Here is a 16,046-nt window from a genome sequence, read left to right as displayed (position 1 = left end):
TCATAGTTATGAAAGGAATCATTTATGTACTACTTAATTTGTTTCAGACACAGTTGTAGAAGCTTTGCAATCTTACATATATTTAAAGATTTATGTATTTATTTGAAAGGCAGAGTGACAGAGGAGAGGGAGAGACATATACACACAGAGAAAGAGCTTCTATCCACTGGTTTACTCCCCAAACAGCTACAACAAGCTGGTCCTAGGCCAGGATCCAGGAAGTCCATCTGTGTCTATCATGTGGGTAGCAGGAACTGAAGTACTTGAGCCATTATCCTCTGCTTTCCCAGATTCATTAGCAGGAAACTTGATGGGAAGTGGAGTAGGTAGAACTTAAACTGGTGCTTGGGTGTGGGATGCAGGTGTCTTAAGTAGCTTAACAAACTGTGCCATAGCACCTGCCCCTATCTTTACTCTTAGTTCACAACAATAACCCTATTAGATAAATGCCGTATTCTCTCTGTTTTACTGATAAATAAATTTAGGTACATAGAGTTTAGATAATTTTCTTCAGATTGCATAGATAATACATGATAAAGCTATGATTTAAACACAACAATTTGGCACATGTTCTATAAGATTCTTAGTGTTGGGGCTGGCACCATGGCTCACTTGGTTAATCCTCTGCCTGCAGTGCCGGCATCCCATATGGGCGCCGGGTTCTAGTTCTGGTTGCTCCTCTTCCAGTCCAGCTCTCTGCTGTGGCCCAGGAGGGCAGTGGAGGATGGCCCAAGTACTTGGGCCCCTGCACCTGCGTGGAAGACCAGGAGGAAGCACCTGGCTCCTGGCTTTGGATCAGCGCAGCGCCGGCCATAGCGGCCATTTGGGGAGTGAACCAATGGAGGGAAGACCTCTCTCTGTCTCTCTCACTGTCAAATAAAAAAAAAGATTCTTAGTGTTTTGGATGATTTCATACACAAACTAAAGTAGAAAATAAGTATAACGAACGTTTGTATCCTTTATGTAGTTTCAATATTATTCCTTTCCTGTTTTATCTTTCCTATGTTTTGTTTCTAATAAAGTACCTGGAAGCATACTTTTAGACATCAATTTTGACCATAAAAATTAAAGTACATATCTAAAATAGATAATACCTTTTTTTTAAAGGTTTATTTATTTATTTGAAAGAGTTACACAGAGAGGAGAGAGGAGAGAGGGGGGAGGAGAGAGGAGAGAGAGAGGTCTTCCATCCGATGGTTCACTCCCCAGATGGTTGCAATGGCCGGAGCTGTGCCGATCCAAAGTCAGGAGCCAGGAGATTCTTCCCAGTCTCCCACATGGGTGCAGGGGCCCAAGGACTTGGACCATCTTCTACTGCTTTCCCTGGCCATAGCAGAGAGCTGGACAGGAAGTGGAGCAGCTGGGTCTCAAACTGGCGCCTATATGGGATGCTAGCACTTCAGGCCAAGGCATTAACCCACTGTGCCACAGTGCCGGCCCCGATAATACCTTTTAAAAACTAATGTGATCATAGCCTCAGTATAACCACAATATAATCACAGCCTAAAAAGTAAAGAATACTTTCTTTTAAATCAGCTAACATCTATTATGTCTTCAGTCTTATCAGATTGTCTCAGATCTTCTAATAGTTCAGTTCAGGATCTCAGAAGGACTCACGTTTTGTATTTGCTGATATAGCTCAAAAAAAAATCTGTATTTGTCCTAACCCTGATTCTACTTTTTAAGCTTTAACTTTCAAAAATTCTTTTAAGAATAGTTTATTTTAGAATAATTTTATTTTTTATTGTTTGTTCATATATGTGTGTGTTTTTAAAGATTTATTTATCTGAGAGGTAGTGTTAACAGAGAGAGGGAGAGACAGAGATCTACCATCTGCTGGTTCACTCCCCAAATGATGGCAGTCACCAAAGCTGAGCCATTCTGAAGCCAGAACTTCTTTCGGGTCTCACACAGGTGCAGGGGCCCAAACACTTGGGACATCTACTACTGCTTTCCCATGCCATAAGCAGAGAGTAGATCTAAAGAGGAACAGCCAGGACACAAACTGGTGCCCATATAGGATGCTAGTGCCATAGGCAGAGGCTTAGCCTACTGGGCCACGGTGCTGGCCCCGGGATGTTTTTTAAAGATTTATTCTATTTATTTGGAAGGCAGAGTTACAGAGAGAGAAAGGGAGAGAAAGAGAGAGGGATCTTCCATCTGGTGGTTCACTTCCCAGATAACTACAATGGCCAGGGCTGAGCTGGGCTAAAGCCAGGAGCTAGGAGCTTCTTCTGCATCTCCCATGTGGGTGAAAGGGACACAAGCACTTGGGCCATCTTCCACTGCCTTCCCAGCATAATAGCAGGGAGCTGGATCAGAAGTGAGCAACCAGGACCCCAACTGGTTCCCGTAATGGATGCTAGCATCACAGGAGGTGGTTTAACCAGTCATGCCACACCGCTGGCCCCTGTGTGCATGTTTTGCATGTGTGTGTGGTGGAGTAGGTGTGTGGTGTACAGCATGATGTTTTGATGTAGAATAGTTTATAGAAAAAGTAGAAATATAGAGAATTTTCATACTTTTCACCCAGTATTTTTTACCTAATTGCATTTCATTTTATTTACTTATTTTATTTTTGCATTTTTTTATCAATTTTATTATCTTACATTACTGTGGTACATTTGCCAAAACTAGCATTAGCATTAATATATTACTATGTGGATTTCATTAGTTTTGCTGTTAATGTCCTTTTCTGTTCTAGCATCTAGTTAAGAATTAACATTCTCAGTTATTTCTTATTTTTCATGTCATTGAATTTTTTGAGGAGTCCTGATCAGATATTTTAATAGAATGTTTTACAATATATATATATATGTATATATTTCAGTGTTAGATTAGGGTTGTGAGTTTCTAGGAAGAAATCAGAGGTAAATTATCTTTCTTATGATTTACTTTTGTTCTTTTTTTTCTTTAATCATGTATACAGAGATGATTCCAAGGTCAAACTATAAAACTTGAGAGTAATCTCATTTTAATCTCTTATCTCCTTTGTACTGTTTTCTCTCTTCCCCTAAAGGTAAGCATTTTTTTTGAATTTGTTTTTTGACTTTACTTCATCTTGTTTTTTAAAAAGTAAGCATACAGAATACATGCTAGTATTCCCTTCCTTTTCTTCTTATACAAAAGATGACATCAGTCCATGTTCTTAGTTCTAGTACCCTACTTCCTCTTTAGGGAAGTCTATAGAATGAGGACTTCCGGTAATGGCTACCTAAATTTAAGATGCTAAGTTAAATTTTCTAAAATGTTATGCTTTGAAAATGTTTAGCACATATATGGTTCCTTTTTCATTCACAGATATTTTCCAATTTGTCCCTGGATGAGCGTTGCCTTTCTGCATCATTGGTTTGCAAGTATTGGCGGGACCTTTGTTTAGATTTCCAGTTCTGGAAGCAGCTGGATCTTAGTAGTCGTCAGCAGGTATGGGCTTTAATTCTAAGAAACACTCAATTTGACCTAATAAAAAAATATTTATTTCCCTAGGAAAATCTCTTCTGTATTGTTTTTCAGGATAGTTCAGATGAGTTTAATGTTCAGTTTTGTGCTTTATTAATTTTTTATGTATATGTAAAATCAAGTTAAAACTAGATTCTCATGGTGAACAAGATAGTTTTTAGTGTAGGTTGATAATTTTGTATTTTTCATCTGCTTTAGTCCTTTTTGTTTTCCCTCTTTTAAAATCACCTTTTAAAAAGTTACTAAACTTTTCCTTTTGGGGAGAGAGCATATTACAAATAGTAGAATAACAGTTTAATAGTAGAAGGTTAGGCAAACATAGAGCACTGACTTTGTGCTATGTACTGTTTTAAGGATTTATGCATATTTATTTGATCCTCCCAGCAACCCTCTGTATAAATGCTGTTACTCTGTTTTATTAAGAAATAGGAGTATAATGGTCTAAGATTATTATTTTTTTATTTTTTTAAATTTTATTTAATGAATATAAATTTCCAAAGTACAGCTTATGAATTATGACTTCCCCCCCCATAACATCCCTCCCACCTGCAACCCTCCCCTTTCCCACTCCCTCTCCCCTTCCATTCACATCAAGATTCATTTTTGTTTCTCTTTATATACAGAAGATCAGTTTAGCATACATTAAGATTTCAACAGTTTGACTTTTCTTTTGATAGATTATCTAACCCTTCCCATTGTTTTGCTGCCCAGTATATTTATATTGTAGTATGAATTCAGATAGAGTTTATAGTGTTTATTGCAATCAGTTTTTGGGCCTGTTGGATTTATCTTTTAAAACCTGGTCATCAATATTTGGCATTAGAAGTAGTTTAAGGCCTGCGCCGCGGCTCACTAGGCTAATCCTCCGCCTTGCGGCGCTGGCACACAGGGTTCTAGTCCCGCTCGGGGCGCCAGATTCTGTCCTGGTTGCCCCTCTTCCAGGCCAGCTCTCTGCTGTGGCCAGGGAGTGCAGTGGAGGATGGCCCAAGTCCTTGGGCCCTACACCCGCATGGGAGACCAGGATAAGTACCTGACTCCTGCCATCAGATCTCTCTCTCACTGTCCACTCTGCCTGTCAAAAAAAAAAAAAAAAAAAAGAGTTTAAAATATCTAGTAAGAATAGAATTTTATTTATGTAGTAAGCCTTCTCTAAGTCCTGTGATATATTAACAGTGGTGTGTTGGTAAATGTTTAACAATTGGTTTACAAAAAACCCTCATTGCAGTATGTGCCAGTTTCTATGATGTAAATAATCCCACCCTGTCTGATTTCAAGCTATACCTGTGACGCTCTGAATGCAGATCTGGAAAGAAATGCACACTGTATGTATCCTCTTCTGAGCTGGTACAAGCCAGCTCTAACCCACCACTGGCAGTGTGTGTAAAACACAGCATCCTTTTAAACAAACTAAGCATGTTCCAGAGCGTTTGTGAATATGGTATTCTGCTTGTTTTTCTGCCTTATTGATAAAAAGTTAAAACAATTACAGAATTAGTTATTTGCCTGTTTGAAGTCATGAAATCTGTGTCCAGGGAGAATGGTGAGCAGTTAGTTGTGGCCACCAGAATGGAGAGAAATTACTTATAAAGGAATTCATTGGCTCTCTGCTTCATTACTCATGGGCATTGGAGCTATTTATTGCAAACTTAAGACTAGCTTTCCCACTCCACTGACAGTAAGGTGTAGAGATGAAGAAGTAAAGAACAGATATGTCAGAATTTTAGCTTTTCAGGGAATGTCTGTATTTGTGCTGCTTCCAGCAAGCATGAACAAAGATATTTTCATCTTTGGCTCTTCCTAGTGTTGCACGACATTCTAGTTCTTTGCTTCTTCCATTCTAAATTTCATGTAAATTTTCTCTTTCCATTATTTTTTACTTACAGGATTTGAGCAGCATTAACTGTATTTTCCTTTTTTTAAAGGTGGTAGTTGGGCAAGGAGTAGGTAGAGGGTGATTTTTCTTTTCTTTGAACTCAAATGGCCATGTGAGTTTTTTGTCACATAAATTTTATGGTTACTTATATTTAGCATTGAGTTTTTTGAGCATAGTTTCTTGCCATGGACATTTTTGTATGGTAATTGATGTTTTGAAATGCAAAATTATATATTTTTTAGACTATGAACTACATGTAAGGTAATATTCTGATAGAATTAGTGAGATAATTAAAATTTATATAAGTAGCATCATCTGATATAAAGTATAACTTGTCTGTATTCATACACCATAATGACTGGTGTAGAAGATTTGCTGGGTTAAAAATAGAGAACAAAACATTTAAAATCCCAGTCTGGTTTTGTTTGTAGTGACTTTTTGGTGAGTTTGAACATTTGTTAAAGTGAGCTTCCCAGTGCTGGTAGATTTTTTATGCTTTTTAATGAAAACTAGGACATATATTCTTCCCTGTTTTTTTCTGACACCAAAAATGAAGAGTTTTTCTACACTAACAACAAATTCTCTGATTCTAGCTGGATGTCTAAAATTCAGCTGAATTCTGACACTAACTCCCAGGGTTAGTGCAGACCCTACCAGGCTTAGTCCCACAAGGTTGGCCCCACTTCAAATGCCAGTTTCAAGTCCCAGGAGCCACCTATACTTCTGACTCACCGGTTATAAATTATCCCAATTGCCTCCTCACTTTCAATAATTAACTACAGCTAATCATAGAACTCAGAAAACATTTATATTTACTGGCTTATTATAAAAGACAAAATCAGGACCAGACAACTAGAAAAGATGCGTAGGGTAAGGTATAGGGGTGCCTGTTGTCCCAGCACTTTCATGTTTTTACCAAGCAAGAGGCTCTCTTTCAAGAATCTCCTGTTTTAGAATTTTTATCCCAATCTGCAGCTCCATTCTTCTCCCTGGAGGTTGGAGGTAGAAGCAAAGTTACTACCTTCTTAGCCCCAGTTAGTCTTTCAAGTAGCCAGCCCCCATTCTGAGACTTTCCTGGGTGCCCCCCTCTGAGTCACCTCATTTGTACAAACCCCAGTGTGGTTAGAGGGGCTTGTTATGAATTATAATAAAAGACACACTCCGGAAATTTTGAGGGTTTTAGGAACTCTGTGCCAGGAATTTGGGACAAAGACCAAATACATTTTTTATTATATGATAATTCTTATTATGCTTTAATGATAAGAAAAGTTTTCTTTTGATTGTGTTTTCCATGATGTAATCTGTTATGTGTAGGATAGAATTTAATGGAAGAATAGAAATTAAGTTCGATTTTTAGCAAAAGTCAATTTATTGCTTTTTCTTTCATAGGTCACTGATGAATTATTGGAAAAAATTGCATCAAGAAGTCAGAATATAATTGAAATCAACATTTCTGATTGTCGCAGTATGTCTGATACTGGAGTATGTGTTTTAGCATTTAAGTGTCCTGGACTTCTTAGGTATACAGCCTACAGGTGTAAACAGCTTTCTGACACGTCCATTATTGCGGTTGCCTCTCACTGTCCTTTACTCCAGAAAGTCCATGTAGGTAATCAGGACAAACTTACTGATGAAGGACTCAAACAGGTAAATTTTCACATCTGTGAACTACTTTTACTGAAATTAACTTAAGATGCTTTCTTATAGCAACATTTGAAAAGGTTCTTCGTTAAAAATAATGCTTGGAAACCAAAGTGAGTTATCTTTTTTATCTATCAGTGAATATGTATTTGCATTGGAGAACTACAGTGCCATGTGTGATCTGTAAATTAACTGTCAATTTTTGCATTAAACTTCTGAGACCAATGATTTTATTAATTTATGTTTCTGTTACTTAGTTTTATACCTAGTTTTGTTTTAGATAATAGTATGCAGTTTGGGTCAACATGAGTTGTTTTTTTTTTTTGACAGGCAGAGTGGAGAGTGAGAGAGACAGAGAGAAAGGTCTTCCTTTGCCGTTGGTTCACCCTCCAATGGCCGCCGTGGCCGGTGCGCTGCGGCCAGCGCATCGCACTGATCCGATGGCAGGAGCCAGATACTTATCCTGGTCTCCCATGGGGTGCAGGGCCCAAGCACTTGGGCCATCCTCCACTGCACTCCCTGGCCACAGCAGAGAGCTGGGCTGGAAGAGGGGCAACTGGGACAGAATCCGGCGCCCCGACCGGGACTAGAACCCGGTGTGCCGGCACCGCAAGGTGGAGGATTAAACATGAGGTTTTAAAAATTAACTTTTAATTTCCCTTTTATGTTACTAGATGACATACTTACATACTTTAAAACATCTAAATGAGACTTAAGCCTATGGTGGTTAAGATGCTTAGGTCGCCTGCCAAAAGCACCTGGGCTCAATACCTAGCTTTGTCTCCTGAAAACAGTTTCCTACTAAGGCAGACTCTGGAAGGCAACAAGTGATGGCTGACTTAGTCAGGTCCCTGCCACCAGACTGGGTGGAGCTCTTGGCTCCCGGGTTTTGATCTGGCTTAGCCCTACCCTAGCCTTTTGGGAAATGAGCCCATAGGTGGGCATGAGCTCTGTCTCTTTGTCTTCATCTGTCTCCCTCTGTCTCTTTGCCTCCTAAAACAAAGCAAAAGCAAATCCAAATGTATTAAGGCATCAATGCAAGTCCAAATTAAAGAGTATAAAATTAAGAAAAAGAGTGAAAATTAAATCTATTTGGCACAGTACTTCAATTATAAATACTTCCTTCAGAAATGGCACTTGAGACTTTACAGCTCAGAGTGGATTATTCACTCAAGGAAAGAAGGTCGTTTAACGTTACACATGAATTAACTGAAAGTCCAGTATTAGAAGAACTTTAGAGGATTGTATCCTAAATAGTGAGTACTGGATTTTGTCAATTCAGTGTATGTTTTAAGAATGTTAACAATTCATAAGGGGGAGCAAATTTCATCTGCAAAGGCAAATTGTGCAGTAACAGTGTTAGTTAATAGTTTTACTAATTGATTTCTGTAATATACAGCATTATTCACTAGCAAAACATTATATAAAGTTCTCAAATCTGTTAAATTAATCTATGAGAAAATTAACATTTTATGGCTGTAGCATACTTTTAATTATTTTGATAGAAATTTCTCAGCAGTTTATACTTAACAGTGAAACTTTAAAAAATGTTCAGTGGAATTTTTACATATTTTTTTCTGAGCAGATTTTTTTTTTTATTCTTTTTTGTTTTTAACGAATGAATGAATTTGAGAAGTAGAGAGACAGAGAAAGAGACAGGTAGAGAGCTCCCAACTGCCAGTTCAGTCCTCAGATAATCCAAACTGTTGCAAAGCTGATTGGCTGGAACTCAGTGTTTCTCACCTGTGGCAGGGACCCAACTACTTGAGCAATCACCTGCTGCCTCCCAGGGTATGCATTAGCTGGAAGCTGGAATTGGGAATGAAGCCAGGACTTCAACCTTGGCATAATGACACGGGATGTTGGCATCCCAACCCACCTCTAACAATGAAACATTTTTGAAAGATTTCTTTATTAAAAACTGCATTAAATCTGTTACATAGTTAAATCTGACAGACTGCTGAGACTGTTTCTTGTAATACTTATGAAACAGAATACAATCATACTTATTGTTGAAATACTAGGAACATAGAAAGTTCTTCAAGTAGCAAAACTTAGTGTCCAAATAAAGTATTGTGAAATTTTCAACGTTGATAGTAGTTATGTAGTTTGGAGCCTGACACCTTATTTAGATTATATATTTGCTTCAAATTTTCATGGTTTCTGAATTATGAATTAGTTATTTATGAGATAGTATCTTGATAGAAGTAATGTCACAATCTATCCCTGCCACCTTAGTAATTATGTGAGAATCTGACTACAGTATTAACAGAAATGATTTACTGTGTTTAAGACTTTGCCGGTGCCGCTGCTCACTAGGCTAATCCTCCGCCTTGCGGCGCCAGCACCCCGGGTTCTAGTCCCGGTCGGGGCGCCAGATTCTGTCCTGGTTGCCCCTCTTCCAGCCCAGCTCTCTGCTGTGGCCAGGGAGTGTAGTGGAGGATGGCCCAAGTGCTTGGGCCCTGCACCCCATGAGAGACCAGGAGAAGCACCTGGCTCCTGCCTTCGGATCAGCGTGGTGCGCCGGCCGCAGTGCGCCGGCCGTGGCGGCCATTGGAAGGTGAACCAATGGCAAAAAGGAAGACCTTGCTCTCTGTCTCTCTCTCTCTCCCACTATCCACTCTGCCTGTCAAAGAAAAAAAAAAAAGAATTCCAGTGTAAAAAAAAAAGACTTTGCTGTAAGAGGTTGTGTGTCCTATTTTAGACTTTTTCTTCTGATGGAATAGTGTTATGGGCATAATAGAAAGAGAAATAAAACTTGATATAGTAGAAATAAAGTTATATGGACCAAAATATATCCTTGCATTAAATAAATACATGTTGGCCTTGATCCACTCACTAAATTAATTTCATGACCCAGCGATATTTGGTAAAACCTGCCATGAAGAATATTATAGTTTTAGTAAACTAACAACTTTAAAATATGTGATAGACTTAAAAAACCCAGGATAGAACTACTCATAATTGATCATTTTTGTTGGAACTTTTTCCATTGAATTTATTAACTCAGCAATTGACTGGATTGTTGATTCTATAGATCAAATTATAGAGTTTTGCTTGTTTTCCTCCTCCGTCAGTAAAAATTGACAAACACAAAGAAAGATAAATATCTCTCATCTGCTAATTCACTTCTCAAATGCCCACAGTAGATGGAGCTGGGCCAGGTTGAAGACAGGAGCCTGAAACTCAATCCAGGTCTCCTTCTCATGGGTGGAAGGGATCCAAGTATTTGAACCATCACTGCTGTCTCTCTGTATGCATGTTAGCAAGAACCTAGGTTGTAAATAGAGACACATTGCAAACCCAGGCGCTGGTGTGAGATGTAGGCATTCTAAAAAGCATCTTCTATGCTGTGCCAAATGCCCACCACAGCAGTCAGGGCCTTACAGCAACCAAGTGACTTCTGAACCAAGAAAAGGCCAACTAAAAAATGGCAGAATACTTCATCACTTTTTCACTAGCCTACGCTCTCCCTAGCATGGCAACAGTCTTGAAGATAGCTGCACCGTTCTCAGTGTTGAGCCCAGGTTCCTAATTCCAGAGGAAAGAGAGCAAACCTTATTTGAACATTGTTGTGTTTGTTGGTTCTGTGTGGGAGCTTACTTGAAGGGTTGAGACATGTATTCATGTATCTGTTTTGCCTTATTTAGAACAGGGGGGAAAACAGTGGACACAGTTGGATACTACAAGGCCAATGAAAAAAAACTTTGGGCAAAATGTTATGTGTGGTGAGGCATAGAATAGAATTCCTGAGGCCTGGAAAAAGATCTTGGGAGAAAGTTTGGTAAATTAACGCAATCAGAATGCCAGTGTATATAGAGAATTTAGAAAGCAACATGCTTGCCCAGGGAAGGACACATGCTCAGGAGAGACCCAAGAAGACTATACATTTTCATTTCTGGCTGCTCTGTAGGCTCAGTACATGCAAGAAGTGAGGATCAAGGAGGAGTTGTAAATGACATGGCTAAGTATTCAAGGAATACCTCATCCCGGAGTGAGTCTGCAAAGACTAAGAGAAGTATTTTTGTTACTTGTTTTAGTTAGTTATATTTTCAAACTTTTGGCATTCAAGGAAATCTCTATCAAAAGACTGCTGCACGTAAGTTAAGCTTTGAGTAATTAAAAACATCAAACCTTTGTGAAGTGGGGAGAATATAATTTCCTGAGTAAGCACATTGGTACTGTATCATAACATCCTAGCCTTTAGTTTTCAACAACAACAAAAATTGTAAGACACCGAAGAAGCAGGTGTTACAGAATACACACTCGAGGAAGCCTGGGCATTGAATGGCCCATTATAAAATGACTTTAAATCAATTATCTTAAATACACTGAAAGACGTAAAGGAAACAGTAGACAGAGAGCTAAAGGAAATGAGGAAAATGATGGTTGAACAAAATGTGAATACCAGTAAAGAGCCGTTATTATAAAAAGAACCATATGTTAGGGCTGCCTTATGGTACAGTGTGTTAAGTTGCAGGCTGCAATGCTAAAATCCCATATGAATGCTGATTTGAATCCCAGCTACTCCACTTCCAATCCAAATTCTTGCTAATGTGCCTGGGAAAGCAGTGGAAGAAGGCCCAAGTGCTTGGGCCCCTGCCAACCATGTCAAGACCTGGCAGATGCTCCTGGCTCCTGGCTTTAGCCTAGCCCAGCCTCAGCTGTTGTGGCTCTTTGGGGAGTAATCTAGCGAATGCAAGTTTCTCTCTTTCTCCCCTTCTCTCTGTGCAACTCTGCCTTTCAAATAAATAAAAAATGGAAATTCTTGAGCTGAGAAGTACAATAATTGAAATAAAAATTGTGTTAGAAGGATTTAAGAGCAAATGTGAACATAAAAAGAGAAAAATCAGTGAAAAAATTTATCAAGCAGGACAATACTTATGTTACACTATTTCTAGAAGAGAAAGAACTTAGTTGCTAGAAATAGTGGCCAGAACTTCTCAAATTTAATGAAAGATGTGAATCTATACACCCAAGAAATTTATTTAATGTAAATTAGATAATTTAAAGAGATCTACAGAGCAACAAATTGCAGTCTACTTTTCAAAAGCCAAAGATAGGAAGTTTTGAAAGCAGCAACAGATAAGTAACTTTCCATACATACAAAGGTTTCTCAATGAAATTAAGAACTGACTCCTCATTAGAAACCATGGAAACCAGAAAGCAGTGAACTGGTTATAAGTACAGCATCAGAAGAAGAAAAAATAGGAAAAATTATATTCATCTCAAGACTGTTATTCCAGAATTGAGAGATATTAAGATATTCCCATATGGGGCTGTGCTGAGTCCAGTGCGGCAGGGTGTCAGGTTAACCAGAAAGAGGGACGGCTCATAGAGATTAAGGAAACAGACTCGGGTTAAAGATTTTAATGTGGGGAAACCAGGGTACACTCTGTCTACTGCCAAAGGTGGAGGCGGGAGCAGAGGCCCAGATGTCTGTTTACTCCAAGCATTTATTATCAATGGTGACGTGATCGGTTAATCAATGTGCAGTTTTGCGAGAACAGGATTTCATGATGAGGGAGTTTAAACAGTGAAACAAGAAACAATGGGGAGTTTTGCTGTTTATAGGAAGGACTTGTTTGCTTGGAAGCTAAGATTAAGAGAACAATCACAATGTGGAGGGGTCTTGAGGAGAACTAATTATTAACTGGGGCGACCGTCCCATTTGCTGTTTACCTGTTCCACAGCATTTCCTTAACTGCTTCAGCATCTTGTCAAATGACCTTTGCCATTAACTTACCTTGACCAGTCACCTTTGCAGTCTGGCCAGGCATGCCTTCCATCTTAATTCAGGCCATGCAGTGGTCTCTGAAATCTAGGACTTTAACAGAATTCAGGAGGCCATGTTGTGGTCCCTGATAGGGATGGTGTTGTGATGTAGCAGGTAAAGCCACTGCCTGTAGTGCCAGCATCCCATAAGGGTGCTGATTCGAGTCCTGGCTGCTCCAGTTTCCATCCTGCTCCTTGTTAATGTGCCTGGGAAAGCAGCAGAAGATGATCGAAGTTCCTAGGTTCCTGTGCTAAAGAGGGAGACCTGGAAGAAGCTCCTGGCTCCTGGCTTTTGTCTGACGCATCTCCGGCCATTTGGGGAGTGAACCAGTGGATGGAAGAATTCTCTGTTGCTCTGTCTCTCCTCCCTCTCTCTGTAACTCTGCCTTTCAAATAAATCATTCTTTAAAAAAAAAAAAAAAAAGTCCCAGAAAAGCAAAAGCTAAGGGATTTTTATAAGTATGAAGCTTGTCCAACCTGAAATACTGAAGAAAGTACTTCAGGCTGAAATAAAAAGACACTAGATAGTAACTCAAAGCCATATAAGAATAAAAGAATGCTAGTAAAGGTAGCCTCATAGAGGTTGAATATGCAGGGATAACAAAAAATATTCCATACCAGTAGTAACCAAAGGAGAGCTAATGTGCTTATTTTATTACTAGACAAAATAGATTTTAAGTCCAAAGGAGTTGCAAAAGACAGAGTCATTATGTGTTGGCAAAAAGTTCAGTCTACCTTGAAAATACAACTTTAATCATATATGCACTTAAGAAAAAGATGCCTAATAAATATATGTAGCAAAAATTGAAAGACTTGTAGGGAGAATTAAATAGTACATTAATAGTTGGAGACTTGAAAATTCACTTCCAGTGAGGATAGAACAGCCAGATAGTTGATCAATAAAGAGAGAGCTTGAACAGTGCTGTGAACCAATTATATCACACCAACATATACAATAGACAACAGCAGAAGAATATGTTTTTCACAGGTGCACGTGGAACATTCTCATGAACAGACCACAGGTTTGATCACAGAGCTAGTTTTAATAAATTAGAAAAAATAAAATCATGCAGAATATCTTACTTTAAAGTGAGTTTATAAATTGATAACAAAGACAACTGGAAAGTATACAAATATAGAGAAATTTAATACTTTTTTAATGAGTGGACAAAAGTCTCCAACAAAATGTAGCAAACTGAATTCAGTAGCATAGTGAAAGGATTAAATACCATCACCAGGTGTGATTTTTGTCAGGAATACAAGGGTGGTTCAGAATATAAAAATCACTCAGTGTAATTTGCCACATTAACAAAATGAAATCCTGCATGATTTCATAATAAGGAAATATAACCAACAGGCTAGGAATAGGGTAATATTACTTCAGCATAATAAAGACCATATGTGACAAACCATACTTGACATATTCAGTGGGGAAAGGTGGAAATCTTTCCCTCTAAGATTAGGAACAAGACAAAATTGCTTGCTTTTGGTCCTTCTGTTCTACATTGTACTGGAAGTTTTAACAAGAGCCATTTGGCAAGAAAAGAAGTAAAATATTTCCAAATTGGAAAGCAATAAGTAAAACGATCTCTATTTGCAGATGATATTCTTTCATGTAAAGGAAAACCTCCAAAATCCACAAAAACTGAATTAATAAGCTATTTCAGCTGAGTCCCAGGATATAAAATCAACCTGTGAAAACAAATTGTATTTCTGAGCAGTAGCAATGAAAAACTCAGAAATGAATGGCATCCAAAGAATCACATTTAGTATTACATTCAAAATTACCCTCTTAAGTAGTGCTGCATCCCATAAATTTTTATGTTATATATTTTCATTTCATTCAAACTATTTTAAAATTTGTCTTTAGGTTTCATCTTTGACCCATGTGTTAGTTAGATGTGTGTTGTTTAATCTCCAAATATTTTGGGATTTTTCCAGTGATCTTGCTGTTACTATTTCTAGTTTCATTCTGTTTTGGTTTGAGAGCAGACATTGTATAATTTCTGTTCTTTGACATTTGGGAAGGTGTGTTTTATGACCCAGAATGTAGTTTATCTTGGTGAGTGTTCCAGATCAGTTTGAGAAGAATGTGTATTATGCTGTTGTGGAATGTGATATAATCAATAGATGACTGTGATATCCACTTGATTAATGTGATTTTAAGTTCAACTGTATTCTTACTGATTTTCTGCCTGTGAGATCTCTCCATTTCTGATAGGATATTAAAGTCTCCAACTATAATAAAAGATTTATTTTTTGTAAAGGTGGTTTTTTAAAATTTATTTTATTTTTTTGAAAGGCAGTGACAGAAAATGGGAGAGACAGGGAGAAAAATCTTCCATCTGCTGGTTGACTCCCCAAATAGCTGCAACAGCCACGGTTGGTCCAGGCTGAAGCCAGGAACCCGGCATTCTGTCCAGGTCTCCCGTATGTGTGGCAGGCCCCAAGTACTTGGGCCATTTACCTATGCTTTCCCTGGAGCATTAGCAGGGACTTGGATTATATTTGGAGCAGGGGGACTTGAACCTGTGCTAGTGTCACAATTGGAGGCTTAACCCTCTGCATCACGGTGCTAGCCCCTGGCCTAGAGGATTCATTTTTGGTTTTATTTTCCTTTGCCGTTTTCTCCATTTTGGTTTACATGTTCCGCTAGTCTGTTGTCAGGTGCATCACATTAAGAATTACTTTGTCTTCTTGGACTATTTTCTCCTTTATAATTATTTGTGTCTTTCTCTTTCCTAACTTTCACTGAAGTCTGCCATATTTGAAGTGATTATTTCCAGGTTTTCTTTTTAGTTAATAATGGTAATTTTACTTTTGCTTTAACAATTCTGAAGGATTGTCTTTAAGTTCTTCCTTTCTCGCTCATTTTAGTTCTCTGTCTTAAGTTACAGTTTTAGTGCCTATTCAAGTCATTTGGAGTTGAAATTTTGTATATGTTTTGTGAGTGTTCCATTGACTTCCTTTTTTAAAGACTACATTTTATTTTATTTAGTTTTAAAGATTTATTTTTATTTATTTGAAAGAGTTAGAGAGGTAGAGACAGAGAGAGATGTCTTCCATCTGCTGGTTCACTCCCCAGATAGCCACAATGGCCAGAGCTACGCTGATCCGAAGCCAGGAGCCAGGAGCTTCTTCAGGGTCTTCCACATGGGTGCAGGGGCCCTAGGACTTGGCCATCTTATACTGCTTTCCCAGGCCATAGCAGAGAGCCGGATCAGAAGAGGAGCAGCCGGGACTAGAGCCGGCGCCCAGATGGGATGCCAGCGCTTCAGGCCAGAGCTTTAACTTGCTG

General features: G+C 38.6%; 1 protein-coding gene across 1 annotated transcript in view; it reads left to right on the top strand.

The window, feature by feature from the left end:
• Positions 1 to 16,046, top strand: part of FBXL17 (F-box and leucine rich repeat protein 17) — a 533,662-nt gene that overhangs the window by 15,160 nt on the left and 502,456 nt on the right. Inside the window, exons 2-3 of the mRNA XM_002713874.5 lie at positions 3,301 to 3,423; positions 6,722 to 6,979. Of these exons, the coding sequence (XP_002713920.4) occupies positions 3,301 to 3,423; positions 6,722 to 6,979 (381 nt within the window). The remainder of the gene's footprint in view (positions 1 to 3,300; positions 3,424 to 6,721; positions 6,980 to 16,046) is intronic.

This window comes from Oryctolagus cuniculus, chromosome 14, assembly GCF_964237555.1.
Source record: "Oryctolagus cuniculus chromosome 14, mOryCun1.1, whole genome shotgun sequence".
Lineage (NCBI taxonomy): Eukaryota > Metazoa > Chordata > Mammalia > Lagomorpha > Leporidae > Oryctolagus > Oryctolagus cuniculus.
The sequence above is the reverse complement of the archived record's forward strand: the minus strand, read 5'-3'. Positions and strand labels throughout refer to the sequence as shown.